General features: G+C 40.3%; 1 protein-coding gene across 2 annotated transcripts; it reads right to left on the bottom strand.

Annotated features, from left to right (window-relative positions):
- Window positions 1–226: 226 nt before the first annotated feature.
- Window positions 227–12,835, bottom strand: cgref1 (cell growth regulator with EF-hand domain 1). 2 transcript variants are annotated; one of them, XM_057833106.1, is made up of 7 exons: window positions 12,739–12,835; window positions 12,338–12,434; window positions 12,119–12,193; window positions 8,641–8,705; window positions 8,442–8,566; window positions 6,463–6,564; window positions 227–6,385 (listed from the first exon to the last, which is right to left on the bottom strand). In XM_057833106.1, exons 2-7 carry the CDS (start codon window positions 12,424–12,426, stop codon window positions 6,083–6,085), a joined length of 759 nt encoding a protein of 252 aa, XP_057689089.1. In that variant the 5' UTR covers window positions 12,427–12,434; window positions 12,739–12,835; the 3' UTR covers window positions 227–6,082. The 2 variants fall into 2 exon arrangements, with proteins under 2 accessions (XP_057689089.1, XP_057689090.1); XM_057833107.1 differs by having other exon boundaries at window positions 12,338–12,817.
- Window positions 12,836–16,930: the final 4,095 nt, after the last annotated feature.

The raw sequence follows: 16,930 nt of genomic DNA, 5'->3' as shown, positions 1-16,930 counted from the left end.
CGGGTGTACCATATTCAGTGGGCGACATCCTTGGCCTAGGCAGCCTGATTTAGAATTCCCCTAAAAATGATGAGAAACAAAACACGTTCATTTTCAATGTATGATTATAAATATTCCTGGCTGGAATATTCAGTCAAAAAAATGCCAACTCCTATTTTGCCGGCGCCATGTTCCAGACTGAAAGAACTTGGCAGTTAATTGGATATCTATGCGGAAGGCAAAAATCGGCGTCTACTTCTCCACAGAAAAACGCACTCACATAGCTGGGATGCCTGTATTTACAAGCATGGGCTAAGCTACAAACCAAGCATATATCTTGTAGGTTAATTTTATTGTTGACACCGCGTTTCAGGGTCATCAACATGTTTCCCCCCCTCCTGCCACAAAAGCCAAACTCCACCTATGATGAAAAGAGCCACAAGATTGGAAGTCTATCATCGTCACTGGCACTGAAAGTGTTCAAATAAATTTGCTGGAAATGATGTAAAGGAAATTTATTTATTTGTTTATTTCCTTTTCAGGCATGACAGATCCAAACATACAGCATTCAGTTGTGTTTATATTCAGTAAAACCCGAAAAGAAAAGGGCTGAGCCGAAGCTTATTAAATAAGCCAAAGCTTATTAAATCATGCCCCCAGTATACCATAGTACGCAAATTATTGAATAACAATTTTGACATTTCAGATTGTGTGATGATTACAATTTTTTTTTTCCGTAGTGGTCAATTCCACTGATTTCCTTTGGCTATCCAACACTTTTTACGACGATCCGACGAATTCATTTGGCTCCGAGCACTTGAAGAAGAATCACAGCCAGCAGCGTAACAAAGAGGTAAATATCCTCGATGTCCTCAACTTCAAGTGCAGTCAGACACTCCATAAATCTTCCATAAATCCAGACTTGAAAGTGTTGCCCGGACATGGGCGTCGTCCAGGTTCTGTTCGCATTGTAGAGAAGATCTTGTCCAGAGCACTCAGTGACCAATTGACCAGTTCCATGTCTTTACAGATTTGGCTGAATACTTATTATCAACAGTCAGAGTTTGCTGTCTGCACGACGCTTACAGAGCCAAATAATTGTCTGTCCATGTGACGGATGTCTAGTCTAGCCATGTTTGCATTCAGCAATGTTTTTTTTTTGTGTGTGTTGTTCCCACCTTTGCTCTGGGTACATTAAGTTATGTTTACAGTTTTGACTTGTCACCCAGACTTTTTCCCCTTGTCTACAGTTCTTATCATTTCCAAACGTTAGATTGGTTTGGCAGCATAAGTGTGTAGTACAAGTTGTTTGTATTTTCTCTTAAAAACAGCCAACAACCCTGAGCTGGTCACTCCAGAGTCCAAGTCATTCCAAAGTTGAACACCAATGTAGGGACTCAAAAATGATTTTAATGTTGTTCTGGCATAGTTGAGGTTAAATACAGTTTCTCCTCTCAAATCGTAGTTCAATTCCCTTGCCTGGAAGCGACTTTGTAGGTTATACGGGAGGCTATTTTTAGACTCTTTGTACAACATCTGTACAGTTTTGAAATTAATCATATCATTAAGCTTTAATAATTTGGATTTAATAAATAGCTCGTGTGTACAGTGGGGCAAATAAGTATTTAGTCAACCACCAATTGTGCAAGTTCTCCTACTTGAAAAGATTAGAGGGGCCTGTAATTGTCAACATGGGTAAACCTCAACCATGAGAGACAGAATGTTGGAAAAAAAAAAAACAGAAAATCACATTGTTTCATTTTTAAAGAATTCATTTCCAAATTAGAGTGGAAAATAAGTATTTGGGCACCTACAAACAAGCAAGATTTCTGGCTGTCAAAGAGGTCTAACTTCTTTTAACGAGGTCTAACGAGGCTCCACTCGTTACCTGTATTAATGGCACCTGTTTTAACTCATTTTCGGTATAAAAGACACCTGTCCACAATCTCAGTCCGTCACACTCCAAACTCCACTATGGCCAAGACCAAACAGCTGTCGAAGGACACCAGAGACAAAATTGTAAACCTGCACCATGCTGGGAAGACTGAATCTGCAATAGGTAAAATGCTTGGTAAGATGCAAGATCTCACCCCATCGCGTCAAAATGATAACAAGAACGGTGAGCAAAAATCCCAGAACCACACGGGGGGACCTAGTGAATGGACCTACAGAGAGCTGGGACCACAGTAACTAAGGACCATCAGTAACACAATGGGCCGCCAGGGACTCAAATCCTGCACTGCCATACGTGTCCCCCTGCTAAAGAAAGTACACGTCCAGGCCCGTCTGCGGTTGCTAGAGAGCATTTGGATGATCCAGAAGAGGACTGGGAGAATGTGTTATGGTAAGATGAAACCAAAAAAGAACTTTTTGGTAGAAACACAGGTTCTCGCGTTTGGAGGAGAAAGAATACTGAATTGCATCTGAAGAACACCATACCCACTGTGACGCATAGGGGTGGAAACATCATGCTTTGGGGCTGTCTTTCTGCAAAGGGACCAGAATGACTGATCTGTGTAAAGGAAAGAATGAATGGGGCCATGTATCGAGAAGATTTTGAGTGAAAATCTCCTTCCATCAGCAAGGGCATTGAAGATGAGATGTGGCTGGGTCTTTCAGCATGACAATGATCCTAAACACACAGCCAGGGCAACAAAGGAGTGGCTTCGTAAGAAGCATCTCAACATCCTGGAGTGGCCTAGCCAGTCTCCAGATCTCAACCCCAGTGAAAATCTGTGGAGGGAGTTGAAAGTCCGTGTTGCCCAACGACAGCCCCAAAACATCACTGCTCTAGAGGAGATCTGCATGGAGGAATGGGCCAAAATACCAGTAGCAGTGTGTGAAAAGCTTGTGAAGAGTTACAGAAAACGTTTGGCCTCCGTTATTGCCAACAAAGGGTACATAACAAAGTATTGAGATGAACTTTTGGTATTGACCAAATACTTGTTTTCCACCATGATTTGCAAATAAATTCTTTAAAAATCAAACAATGTGATTTTCTGGGGTTTTTTTCCACATTCTGTCTCTCATGGTTGAGGTTTACCCATGTTGACAATTTCTGGCCTCTCTAATATTTTCAAGTGGGAGAACTTGCACAATTAGTGGTTGACTAAATACTTATTTGCCCCACTGTATGTGCTGTGTAGGGAACATTATGAATAATCCTTATTGCTTTCTCTGGACAACCATCAGAGGATGCAGGCGGCCTTTAAAAGTGTTTCCCCAAATTTCGGCACAATAAGTCAGATATGGTAAAATTAGTGCACTATAAATTATTTGAAGGGCCCTCTGATCTAGTACATTTTGAGCCCTGAAAAGGATAGAGATACTTCGAGCTAATTTATTTTTCAGTTGACTTACCGGTATATGTGTATTCCATGTTAATAAGTCATCAATTATTATTCCTAAGACCTTGTGTTCTCTAACATGTTCAATAGTCACCTGATTAACTTGAATGTTCAGATGTTCTTTTAGTCCTTTTTTACCAAATAACATATATTTTGTTTTACTAAGATTTAGTGACAGTTTGTTGGCATTGAACCACAGATTAATTTGTCCAATTCCTCATTTACTTGCTGGGCCAATCTGTTTAGGTTGCTACCTGCGCAAAAAATATTTGTATCATCAGCAAAAAGCAACATTTTTAATATACTGGACACCTTGTATATATCATTTATATATTGTATAAACTGAAGATCTTCAAATTATTTTCTACTTTTGATTTGACTGTTTCACAAAATCAACACAAACAGTGCCATTATGATTCTAAGAACCAAAGAGAATAAACGGTTGGTTTTCCCTGATATTAAGTTGTCATGTCAAGTAGTCAGTTAAAATACCTCGGTCATATGATCACGGACACGCCGACTGACAATTTTCATAGTGACGCTTATTGTATGTTCAAGCCAATGTTCTCTCCCGGAAATGTGGCCAGTGGTCTGATGAGGTCAAACTCGCCTTGTTCAAAGCCTATTGTACACCACTCTACACTGCGCATCTGTGTTCAAATTATAGGACAAGCTTTCAGAGACTGCAAGTGGCATATAATGACTCTCTGAGAATCTAGTTGAAAAGGCCCAGATGGTGCAGTGCCTCTAAAATGCTTGTAGCTGCTTGGGTGAATACGTTGTAGTCTGTTTTAAGAGTGCTGATGTTTAATTTTATTAATTGTTTGAAGGGGTGTAAAAATGTGGTTGTCTTGGATCAGACTAACACTTTACGCAGCTCTACACGCTGCTTGTCATTGTTCTGGGAACCCTGGCCTTATAGGTGGGTCAATAGGAGTATCACTCTAGTTTATTTTTATTGTTATTTATTTATTTATTTTTTGTTTTTTTCTTTTCCTTGTATTGTATGGTTGTAAATTGAACCTTGAGTCTGTTTTAAAAATATCTATCTATTTAAAAATATCAATTTTACACAAGGGCGTAGGTTTGCTTAGGGACGGTAGGGACATAACACTACCAACTTTTCAGGATGCTCAAATTGTCCCCACCAACTTTTAAGAAACCCTATTTGCATTATATTATGACTTCAGTTATATGGATAAATAAGATTGCCTTTCCATATGTTGTAAGGATACAATCGACCCTACAATTATTAAGTGTATAATTTTCTTTATGTTCAGACTTACATTTAACTTTTTCACTTGCTGAATGTTTTTTCCTCAAACGCACGTTTGATTGGCTGATGACTTGATCACACACACGCACTCTCAATCCCAGATAAAAATGTAACATGTCGACAACATGCCGCCTCCTCCGCCTCCTTTAGAGAGGAGGGATATCAGAAGTTTTTTTTTCGGCCAGCAGCAGCCACGTCAGTGTTGTGGAGGTGGGGAACACACCACTAATTTTCCTACTGAAAGTTTGACCTGAATCAGAGTTAGCATAGCAAACTGTGAATTTGCCAACCTGCAAAACTAAAGTAGGAAGCTGCTTCGAGTGAAGTGTGTTTGTGTTTTCTACTGTTAAAATTAATTAAACAGGAATGTGGTAAAACGAAACTTCGCCCCTTCTCCCCAATTTTCATTTTTATTTATATGGTCATTAGCCTATCAATTAATGAGGTTCATATTTGTGAGAAATGTAGCCGTGACCCCCGTTCACCCAATCTGGTCTTATTAATGTCCCGTCCCCAGAAAAAAGTGTACATGCAGGTTTTGCTGTTATATTGTCCCTACCAATGTTGAGAGCAAACCTATGTCCTTTGTTTTACCATTAACTCACTGGCTGCCATTTATTGCGATCGACGTCCAATCTATTTTGACTGGGAAAACGTATTATTATTATTAGCAGTTCTCTTTTAGAGTACACTGTATATAAAGTTTGTGTGTAATGCATTATTTCCTTTGCAAATCGTTGTACAATATTCAGTCACAGACTGTACAAGTATAGTCAATGAATTATTATTATTATTATTATTTTTTTAAATAAATAGTTCAGAAAAGACCACCAATTACACTTTCCAACCCCCGCCCCATTTTCTGTTGCTTGAGTTGGATTTTGTTGTTGTCTTTTAAACTGATTTCATACAATTTGTGGTCGCTGATTATGTTTTTCAGTGGTATTTTATCCAGATTCATCATATGTTTTCACCCAATAAGTTTCAATTTTTCAGTCTTTTGCATAGTTATGTACGTCTTTCTGAATCGTTGTCATAATTGACTGATTCTCACTTATTGGAGCAGAGCAGTCCAGTACGTCACATGTCACATATTTCCTATTGTGGCTCTCCTGTGTCTGCAGTTGTCTTAAACATCACATAACAAATATTAGTTTTCTACATGTTAGATTGGGGCAATTTTTAAAAGTATAGACCCACTTTTTTCTAAATAAGGATGTAAATCTCGATTTGCACACAAAAAAAGAAAAAAAAACGAAGGTCAGATTTGGATTACCGTAATCAATGCAAAAAAAATTTTTGTTAGCCAGTGTTATTACTCTTCTTATTAGACAGCTTTAAAAAAATTGTAGCTCAAACCAGTCAGACTCAAATCCTTTAAATTAAATTCTGTCTCTTTAAAAAAATCATCACAACAAACTGCACTATGGGAGTATTTCCTCTCATCAATGATAGTAACGAAACATGTTGAGGAGGACGTTTATATTTCTGGTTGGCCCTGATGCACAGGGACTTCTTGTTGGTGCCCCTGCTCTATGGCAAAGTGTTCTGGGATTTGTTGTCCATTGTGTTCATCGACATGCTGCACAGATTCTTTTACTCTATCTTCTTGTCGCGCATCCTCAATATGTTCAGGAGGCTCCTCTTCTACTTTGTCTGCATCCTCAACATGTTCCGCTGGCTCCTCTTCTACTTTGGCTGCTTCCTCGGTCATCTCGACGTTTGGCACCCTTTCCTCCAAAATCACCCTCTGATCCTCAGCAGGAATGTTGATGTCGTTGTCCTTCACGGGTGAGATAGTATGAAAAATGAAGCAATATTATCTCAATGGCTTCAATTCAGTGGAAAAAAAATACATACCTCTGAGTGAGATCTTGAAGGAGAGAGAAGTTCTGAGGGAGCCAAGAGACCATCGCTGTTTACGTCTTGACTCTGAAGAAGGAAATCCACCATGGACACCACCTGAACACAAAAACAACAATTTATTGCAAAATTCCTTTTGAACCTTAAAACTCAAAATCGAATCACCTCTTCCGTTTTACAGTGGGGTAAATAAGTATTTAGTCAACCACCAATTGTGTAAGTTCTCCTACTTGAAAAGATTAGAGAGGCCTGTAATTGTCAACATGAGTAAACCTCAACCATGAGACAGAATGTGGAGAAAAAAACAGAAAATCACATCGTTTGATTTTTAAAGAATTTATTTCCAAATTAGAGTGGAAAATAAGTATTTGGTCACCTACAAACAAGCAAGATTTCTGGCTGTCAAAGAGGTCTAACTTCTTCAAACGAGGTCTAACGAGGCTCCACTCGTTACCTGTATTAATGGCACCTGTTTTAACTCATTATCGGTATAAAAAGACACCTGTCCACAAGTCAGTCAGTCACACTCCAAACTCCACTATGGCCAAGACCAAAGAGCTGTCGAAGGACACCAGAGACAAAATTGTAGACCTGCACCAGGCTGGGAAGACTGAATCTGCAATAGGTAAAACGCTTGGTTTAAAGAAATCAATTGTGGGAACAATTATTAGAAAATGGAAGACATACAAGACCACTGATAATCTCCCTCGATCTGGGGCTCCATGCAAGATCTCACCCCGTGGCGTCAAAATGACAACAAGAACGGTGAGCAAAAATCCCAGAACCCCACAGGGGGACCTAGTGAATGACCTACAGAGAGCTGGGACCACAGTAACAAAGGCTACTATCAGTAACACAATGCACCGCCAGGGACTCAAATCCTGCACTGCCAGACGTGCCCCCCGCTGAAGAAATTACATGTCCAGGCCCGTCTGCAGTTCGCTAGAGAGCATTTGGATGATCCAGAAGAGGACTGGGAGAATGTGTTATGGTCAGATGAAACCAAAATATAACTTTTTGGAAGAAACACATGTTCTCGTGTTTGGAGGAGAAAGAATACTGAATTGCATCCAAAGAACACCATACCCACTGTGAAGCATGGGGGTGGAAACATCATGCTTTGGGGCTGTTTTTTCTGCAAAGGGACCAGGACAACTGATCTGTGTAAATGAAAGAATGAATGGGGCCATGTATCGAGAGATTTTGAGTGAAAATCTCCTTCCATCAGAAAGGGCATTTTACGATGAGACGTGGCTGGGTCTTTCAGCATGACACTGTTCCCAAACACACAGCCAGGGCAACAAAGGAGTGGCTTTGTAAGAGGCATTTCAAGGTCCTGGAGTGGCCTAGCCAGTCTCCAGATCTCAACCCCATAGAAAATCTGTGGATGGAGTTGAAAGTCCGTGTTGCCCGACAACAGCCCCAAAACATCACTGCTCTAGAGGAGATCTGCATGGAGGAATGAGCCAAAATACCAGCAACAGTGTGTGAAAAGCTTGTGAAGAGTTACAGAAAATGTTTGGCCTCCGTTATTGCCAGCAAAGGGTACATAACAATGTATTGAGATGAACTTTTGGTATTGACCAAATACTTATTTCCCACCATGATTTGCAAATAAATTCTTTAAAAATCAAACAATGTGATTTTCTGTTTCCCCCCCACACACACATTCTGTCTTTCATGGTTGAGGTTTACCCATGTTGACAATTACAGGCCTTTCTAATATTTTCAAGTGGGAGAACTTGCACAATTAGTGGTTGACTAAATACTTATTTGCCCCACTGTATATTGCAAACATATTCTGAAAAGTTTGTTAATAATCTCTTTATTCATTCTTGAGTTGTCTAGAACACAGACATACAACCAAAGAGATATATGGTACCGAACACATAACCTCCATCTTCTGCAGGTTTCACCTACTTGCCAACTGAATTTATCACGCTTGTACACGGTAGTAAACACATTGATCTGCTCACCAAGTCATTGGTCCGCTCCTCAGGTGCATTCTGGGAATTATAGTCCGCCACCAGCTTCATCATCTCCAAGCCGTCCAAGTGCCCGCTGCGGTCAAAGTCGTAGAGACGAAACAAGTAGAACACCTCTAACCCAACCACAGAAATAACACATTTAAATTGAGCGTTAATTTGTCAAAGTGGAAACGGTCTTGATGTTTACCTTCGTCCCGTGAATTGATATTTACGTCATCTTTTCTTGTTAATTCAATGTAACGCTGCAGCAACCTGCGGTGCACACAAAAGTAGTCATTTTGACTGGGACTTGAGAAAAAAAAAAGAACAAAACTTATAAACTATCTGTTTCTTTTGCTGACATGATTGAATGAATTCATTTATGATTGTTACGTGAATCAGTAAAATTAAGTGTTGTAACCTTATCAGTCTAGGACACGTCATTATCACTATGAAGCGCTTAAAGTCCACAATGAACAGACAAGACTGTGGGAGGAAATAATATGTCCATCCCAGGAAAATTCTTACATTTCTGAATGAATTAGTCATCCGATCTGTTGATGATATCATAATCTGTTCAAGAAAAAAATTCAAGTGTGCTGAACCCTTAATGTGGCAAGTGCATACGCGGAGATTAAGAAGGGGCCAGTGGCCGAAATATGTTATTACATGTAATTGACTTTCTTGTATAGTGTATGTGAATTTAAAATTAAGACTTTGCTGGTAAAATGTTGTCTATAAAAGTTGTAAAGCAATAAAACAACAAAAATGAATGAATGGAACAAAAAAAAATATTTTAATAATGGGTCAAAATACGTTTTTGAACAGATCATGGGACTAGCACCTTAGAGACGGTCATTTGCTTTACTTAGCCAAAATTACCTGAAGACAGAAGAGGCAAGATGGATAATGACGTAATTTTTTCAAACCTAAGCCATAGACTTCATAATGAACATTGGGGGCTGGCTGACCTCAGATTTACCTATATAAAAGAATTGTAAATATCTCCAAAATGACAGCAGCACAAACGATTAGGGTTGTTCCGATCATGTTTTTTTGCTCCCGATCCGATTCCGATCGTTTTAGTTTGAGTATCTGCAGATCCCGATATTTCCCGATCCGATTGCTTTTTTTTTTGCTCCCAATTCAATTCCAATCATTCCCGATAATTTTTCCCGATCATATACATTTTGGCAATGCATTAAGAAAAAAATGAATAAAACTCGGACGAATATATACATTCAACATACAGTACATAAGTACTGTATTTGTTTATTATCCTCAAGATGGCATTTACATTATTAACATTCTTTCTGTGAGAGGGATCCACGGATAGAAAGACTTGTGACTTTGTATATTGTGACTAAATATTGCCATCTAGTGTATTTGTTGAGCTTTCAGTAAATGATACTGCAGTCGTTCAACCCAAATGCATGATGGGAAGTGGACACATGACTGTGCGTAGTCCTACCAATTGATATATCTTCTCTGCGTTGGGAAATAACAATGTGTTAAGAAAAAGATCAGTTGCTACCTTGCTTCCCCACATTGCTTCCCATGATATTTCTAATCGTAGGGAGAGGGATTGTAAGGCTTTAGCCCATTAAAACAAGGTGTCAAAGGCTGCCAAAATTCACTCTACTCATTTTACGCTGCCTTTTATCTCTCTAAATGCCATTACAGATTGAGCGCGACAATGTGTGAGTGGGTCGTGCAACGCATGCAATAATTGTGTTAAATATTTAATGTGACACATTTTTTAAAAATTAATTACCGCCGTTATCGGTACCTTAAGCCTAAACTAAAGATTCTGGATGAGTGTAACATATTATATCTGTAACGTTAAATACATTTAGAAAACGATTTAATTAAAAAAAAAAAAAAACATATATATATATATATTAAAAAAAGGCATGGCCGATATTTTTTTTGCCGATTCCGATAGTTTGAAAATGACGTGATCGGACCCGATCGATCGGGACATCTCTACAAACGATTGATATCATTTTTATATAAATTTGCCTCTGATGGGGGGGGGGGGGGGGGTGTTGTGAAGGTTCATAGAGATGGTCACCAAGCACATATTGCTATATATAAAGTGTAAATTAGTGAGTGAATTTCTGCAACTTATGTTTTTCAGCTCTGCACGTGTGTGGAAATGATGATTTGCGGTTACGCGGTAGCAAGAGGACGGCGGGAGTTGTAGTCCTCATGTCTTCTTCTGTGAAATGTAGTTTACTTCCAGGTCTTCCTCTTGGAGTCGCGCTGTGACTTCTTGCTGTTGTGCTGTGGCTATTTGCTGTCGTGTTGTAGCTATTTGCTGTCGCTTTGTAGCTGTTTTGCATTCGCGTTGTGGCAATTGGGGTTCGTGCTTTGCCAATTTGCAATCGTGCTTTTGCAATTGGGGATCGTGTTGTGGCAGTTTGTATTTGTGCTTTTTTCTTTTGCAAAGCGTTTGAAATTGGGGTTCGTGTTTTTTTCTTTTTGCAAAGTGTTTGGACTTTGCATTTGGCCATACACCTCTCGGCCACCGCACAAATACTTATATTTGCGTTACCAGGGGAGGGGGGGCAGGGGCACCCACGGACACGCTCTGCCCACCCAAAGAAAACTGGATGTAGTACTAACGGCAGTCTGGGCACAGCGTATGGTATCCAATTGAATATAGTACTGTTGTGTTCTGTTAACCTTTGCGTTGTTACCTCCTCTTTCACCTTAAAAAAAAAAAAAATGAAATGGTGTTTTTGTTCCTAGGGGGCGCTACACACATTTACGCATATTTTGATATATATATATATATATATATATATATATTTTTTTTTTTTTTTTTTTTTTACATTTTATCAAAGTTTTCACCAGTGTTTACCTGGCTGTTGAGTTTGGTGAGTTGTGAAGCATTCTGAGGGGGTCAAAGTAGGGCTCAAAGTGTCGGCGGGACAAAGAATGACTGCTAGAGGGCGGTACATAGTGTATTTGGAATTTCTCTTTACACAGTATCAAAGATTGCACCTGTCTTGAGCTACCTGCTGATTTGGCTGCATTTTGAAGCATTCTAAGGGGGTCAAATTGAGCTCAAAGGGACTGCGGAACAAAGAATAACTACTGAATAGTAATAATAATAATAAAACCGAGAAACCACAATAGGTTACCTAAAAAAAAAAACATTGTCACCTGCATGTCCATACGGTTTAGTTATGGATGGGTTCTAAGTCAAATACAATCAAATCAACTTTTATTTGTTTAGACCAAATCACAACAACAGTTATCTCGAGGAGAAAACAGAACAAGTTTTAAGGTGCAGTTGCCCTACGCTGGTTTTTTTTAAAATTTATTTTGTTGCTCCCCCAGGTAAGACTAATGCCCACCCACACCTGGCATCCTGGTAACACCACTGCTTATGAACATATAAATTATTGAAAAATCATACAATGTGAGTACCAGTATTTTTTTTTCTTTTAGATTATTTCTCTATAAGTGGAAAGTGGCATTTATGATTTAAATTTCAGACTTCTACCTATTTTCTAAGCGGGTGAACTTGCAAAATCACAAGGGGGGCGAATACTTCTGCTCCTCACTGTAAAAAAATAATGTCCTCAATTCATTCAGATTTTCCTCTGAACATACTGAAACATGTTGTCTACTATCTACAGTATATGTTGTGTCGTTGTTGTTGTTGTGTCAGTCACCTTCGCTCTTCTTCTTGAGAGCCAAAAGGATTGGTAAGCACTTTGGAATCAGGCTGAGCTTTTTTCCAATCCTCTCTGTAAAACAAATTGTCAAGAATATCACAAACATTCAGCAAAAATGAGAAGAGATGAGATTGGTCTACTTATGAATCAGTCAGCGATGTTAACTTTTATGTTCAGATCAATTGACCACATTGAAACATTGTAGTCGGAGTTAACCTTTGAGGTGCAGTCTGGGACAAGTGAACTTGCAGGACCAGTGCCAAAACAAGAACTGAAGGAACGAGTCTTCTCAGATGGGCGTCCATGATCACACCTATAATAATTTTATGTTATCATATTTCGATGCCAACGCCAACACACCCAAGAACAGTAGCCTCTGTGTTATGTGATATGATTGCAGAGCTTTGAACTACTTCTCTGGCTCAAAAATCAATTGTGCATGTGTACCTAATGTTCTGACCACCAGTGAGTGGAACAAACAGCTGATTTTCCGATTATGTGAAAATCAAATAGCATCACCTACGACAATATTTCTCACTTTAGAATAAAATCACACTCATAGTACAATGTAGAGGAATTGTGCTGAAGCAGAAACACGCGCACGCGCGGTGACGTACCTGTCGTGCCAGTTGAAGTGAGGACATGAGGAGGTAAAGGTGGGCTCCGGCGGTGTTGCGTTCACGTCCTGCTTGTATCGCGTCCTGCTGCTGGGACGTGAACGCGCCGCGAGCTCTGCACTGCGTCATGCGCGCGCTCCCGCCCGCCCGCCCAGAATGGAAAGTGAGTGCGGTGAGGTCCACGTGGAAGAACCCGAAACCGGCGGCGCACACGCACGGCCACGTCCGCAGCAGATCCCGCTTGTCTTGATGGCGCAAAACTCGGATTTTGTTTCACTGCATGCGTGACATGACGGTTCCGCCCAAAGTGGTTTAACTCTTTCATGCAAGATTTATTTTTTTTCCCCTTAAAGGTTTTTTTCATTGCATTTATTCAAATAGGACAAAGACAAGAGTCTCAAGCAAGCGGCCCAGTGGCCTATTGCGGCCCACGGGACAATATTTTGCGGTCCCCATTTGACAATCAAATTGTACTAAAGAATTATTATTGTTGCCTGAACAAATTTTGTGATTCGTGCAATAGTATATACATGAATATTTTTAATAAAATAAATGAATTAATTGAAAGATCCAATTTAGGGAAAACAAAAACAAATGATTTGAATAGCAGAGGTGGGTAGTAAGGCCTTAGCTTTACTCCGTTACATTGACTTGAGTAACTTTTTTGAGAAAAATGTACTTCTAAGTATAGGTGGAGTTTGACTTTTGTGGCGGGGGGGGGGGGGGGGGCATTTTGATGACACCAAAACACAGTGTAAGCAATAAAATTACCTTAAAGATATATACTCACCGGTCACTTTATTAGGTACACCTGTCCAACTGCTTGTTAACACTTCATTTCTAATCAGCCAATCACATGGTGGCAACTCAGTGCATTTAGGCATGTAGACATGGTTTAAGACAATCTCCTGCAATTCAAACCGAGCATCAGTATGGGGAAGAAAGGTGATTTGAGTGACTTTGAACGTGGCATGGTTGTTGGTGCCAGAAGGGCGCGTCTGAGTATTTCAGAAACTGCTGATCTACTGGGATTTTCACGCACAACCATCTCTAGGGTTTACAGAGAATGGTCAAAAAAAAAAAAAATCCAGTGAGCGGCAGTTCTGTGGGCGGAAATGCCTTGTTGATGCCAGAGTTCAGAGGAGAATGGCCAGACTGGTTCGAGCTGATAGAAAGGCAACTGTGCCTCAAATAACCACCCGTTACAACCAAGGTAGGCAGATGAGCATCTCTGAACGTACAGTACATCGAACTTTGAGGCAGATGGGCTACAGCAGCAGAAGACCACGTCGAGTGCCACTCCTTTCAGCTAAGAACAGGAAACTGAGGCTACAATTTGGACAAGCTCATCGAAATTGGACAATAGAAGATTGGAAAAACGTTGCCTGGTCTGATGAGTCTCGATTTCTGCTGCGACATTCGGATGGTAGGGTCAGAATTTGGCTTCAACAACATGAAAGCATGGATCCATCCTGCCTTGTATCAACGGTTCAGGCTTGTGGTGGTGGTGTAATGGTGTGGGGAATATTTTTCTTGCCACTCTTTGGGCCCCTTGGTACCAATTGAGCATCGTTGGAACGCCACACCCTACCTGAGTATTGTTGCTGACCATGTCCATCCCTTTATAACCACAATGTACCCAACTTCTGATGGCTACTTTCAGCAGGATAATGCGCCATGGCATAAAGCTGGAATCATCTCAGACTGGTTTCTTGAACATGATAATGAGTTTACTGTACTCAAATGGCCTCCACAGTCACCAGATCTCAATCCAATAGAGCATCTTTGGGATGTGGTGGAACGGGAGATTCGCATCATGGATGCACAGCTGACAAATCTGCACCAACTGTGTGATGCCATCATGTCAAGATGGACCAAACTCTCTGAGGAATGCTTCCAGCATCTTGTTGAATCTATGCCACAAAGAATTTAGGCAGTTCTGAAGGCAAAAGGGGGTCCAACCTGTTACTAGCATGGTGTACCTAATAAAGTGGCCGGTGAGTGTATGCTCGAATCTTAGCTTAGCCCATGCTCGTACATACAGGCATCCTAATTGTGTATGTGTGCGTGCGTGTGTGAGCACGTGCGTTTTTCTGTGTTACCCAGGGGTGAATGTGGGCCAGAACGGTCAGGAACGCAGTTCCGGTATAAGATTCAGGGCCAGAATGAAGTTCCGGTATAAGATTCAGAGCCGGAATGCTGTTCCGGTACACGGTGCTTTGATTCCGAAAATATGACGCAACTGTCAAAACAATATGTAAAAAAAACCAAAAAAAATGCTAAGATGCCACACATGTGTTTCATCTCCAAGAAGAAAACAATCTAGGAACATCAGATTTACATACACAAGTGTTAACAAAAAGCGTAATAAAGTGCTTGTGTAGCGTAATCCGTTTCCACCAATATTTATTATTGATTTTATTCCATGGATGGCATGGAGGTTTCCCCAGCTGCTGCAGTTATCGGAGTCTGACGATGATGAGGCACATCAATGTGCGAATGCACGCAGCAAAGCAAAACGCCTGGACTCATTTATGCGTTCAATTGGCTGACATACTGCATACCTATTAAATCTCCCGATTTGGTCGGGAGCAGGGGTCGCGTTGGTTGCAGTAACAGAGAAGATAGACGGAGAGACTTGAAGTTCTACCGTATTCTGAGAGACCCGAAGTGGAGAGCGAGATGGACTGCTGTAATTCGACAAGAAATCTGGGCACCAAACGATCACCACAGACTATGTAGTAGTCATTTTATATCTGGTAAGATGCATTTAATATATATTTAGAAGATTTTGGGCTGACAACCACAATTAAGATCATTGTGTGACGTTGGTGATTGGGGTCTATATAGACCCTACCCACCGACGTCACAAAACCACGTGCTCGCTGTATGGTTCCGCCCAGTTGTCCGTCATTTTGTCTCTGTATTAGCATTGGTTTCAATTGATCGAGGAATTTAAAATGCATTTCATGGAAGACCCGGTGCTTTCTGATGCCGTAAACTCACTGGATGTGTTGCATAAAAGGCGTTATGTGGAAAAGCTTCGTTCTATACAGTCGCCAGATCCATATTTGATGCCCAAATCGATGTTTTTCGACCCACTGTCTTTCGCTCTCCTCTTTGGATCCCTCGGAATACGGTAAAACTTCAAGTCTCTCCTTCCATCTTCTCTGTTAGTGCAACCAACAGCCACACACGCCTTCACCATTTTGATTATTAATGTTAAGGAGCAGAAAAACACGCCGTAAATAGGAGGAATGTACGTAGCCGTAACAGGTTAACACTATGTTTTGACGGACAATTGGGCGGTACCATTCAGGAGAGCGGAGTTGTGACGTCACGTGGGTAGGGTCTATAGTTGCCTCTTTTTCTTTGGGGGTGGAGTTGTTGTTTTGTTGGTGTTGTTGGCGGTAAGCAGAGTAAAAAGAGGGAGAAAAATACCACGACTTCCGTGTCTAATTTTTCGCCGCCAAGCAAGCATTACAATATTAATTAAAAATGAATGAAAACTAAATACTATTGAATATGTCATCATTATCATTTAAAAAATTTAAGTGACGGGTAAAAATAGATTATGACCGGATTTTTATGACCCTGTCAGTCAAAATGACAGACAACGAAAATGTCTAGCGCAACCTCTGGTCGGGAGTTTCCCGATTATTTACAAATTTTCCCGCCTCCCAATTTACCAGTAAAATCTCCCGATTTAAAAAAATAATAAAATAAAAGTTCTCAGCTTAATCGGTCAATTTTTGGGACGAAGATTCTATTCACAAACAGGAAAAACTGTGTTGAAACTGAGTGAAAGAAAGTTTGCGAGACGTGCATGCTCCCACGTGACTTCATTTATTGCGGAAGTAGCAGACGAGCAAGATGGCTGATGAGAAGCAATGCAACAAGAAGAGAAAGTCAAAATATCAAGCAGCTTGGCAAAAGGACTATTCTTGGATAAGTAAAAGTGATAGAGGAGTGACATTTGCTCTTTGCTCTCTGTTGTGTGTGCATACGTATATCGGTTCGTAGTGGAGGAAAAAACGATGTGACGAAGCATGCAAAAACATCACAGCACATGGATAGTACAAGAGTTCGGTCGGCAAATAAAAGTATTGTAGGTAAGTACCAGCTACCGATCAGATCTGTCAAATGAAACTGTTTGTGCTCTACTGGCCACGATGTTCAACATAGACCGTGA

This window comes from Corythoichthys intestinalis, chromosome 1 (genome assembly GCF_030265065.1).
Source record: "Corythoichthys intestinalis isolate RoL2023-P3 chromosome 1, ASM3026506v1, whole genome shotgun sequence".
NCBI classification, from domain to species: Eukaryota; Metazoa; Chordata; class Actinopteri; order Syngnathiformes; family Syngnathidae; genus Corythoichthys; species Corythoichthys intestinalis.
This window is presented reverse-complemented; position numbering and strand designations above follow the sequence as displayed.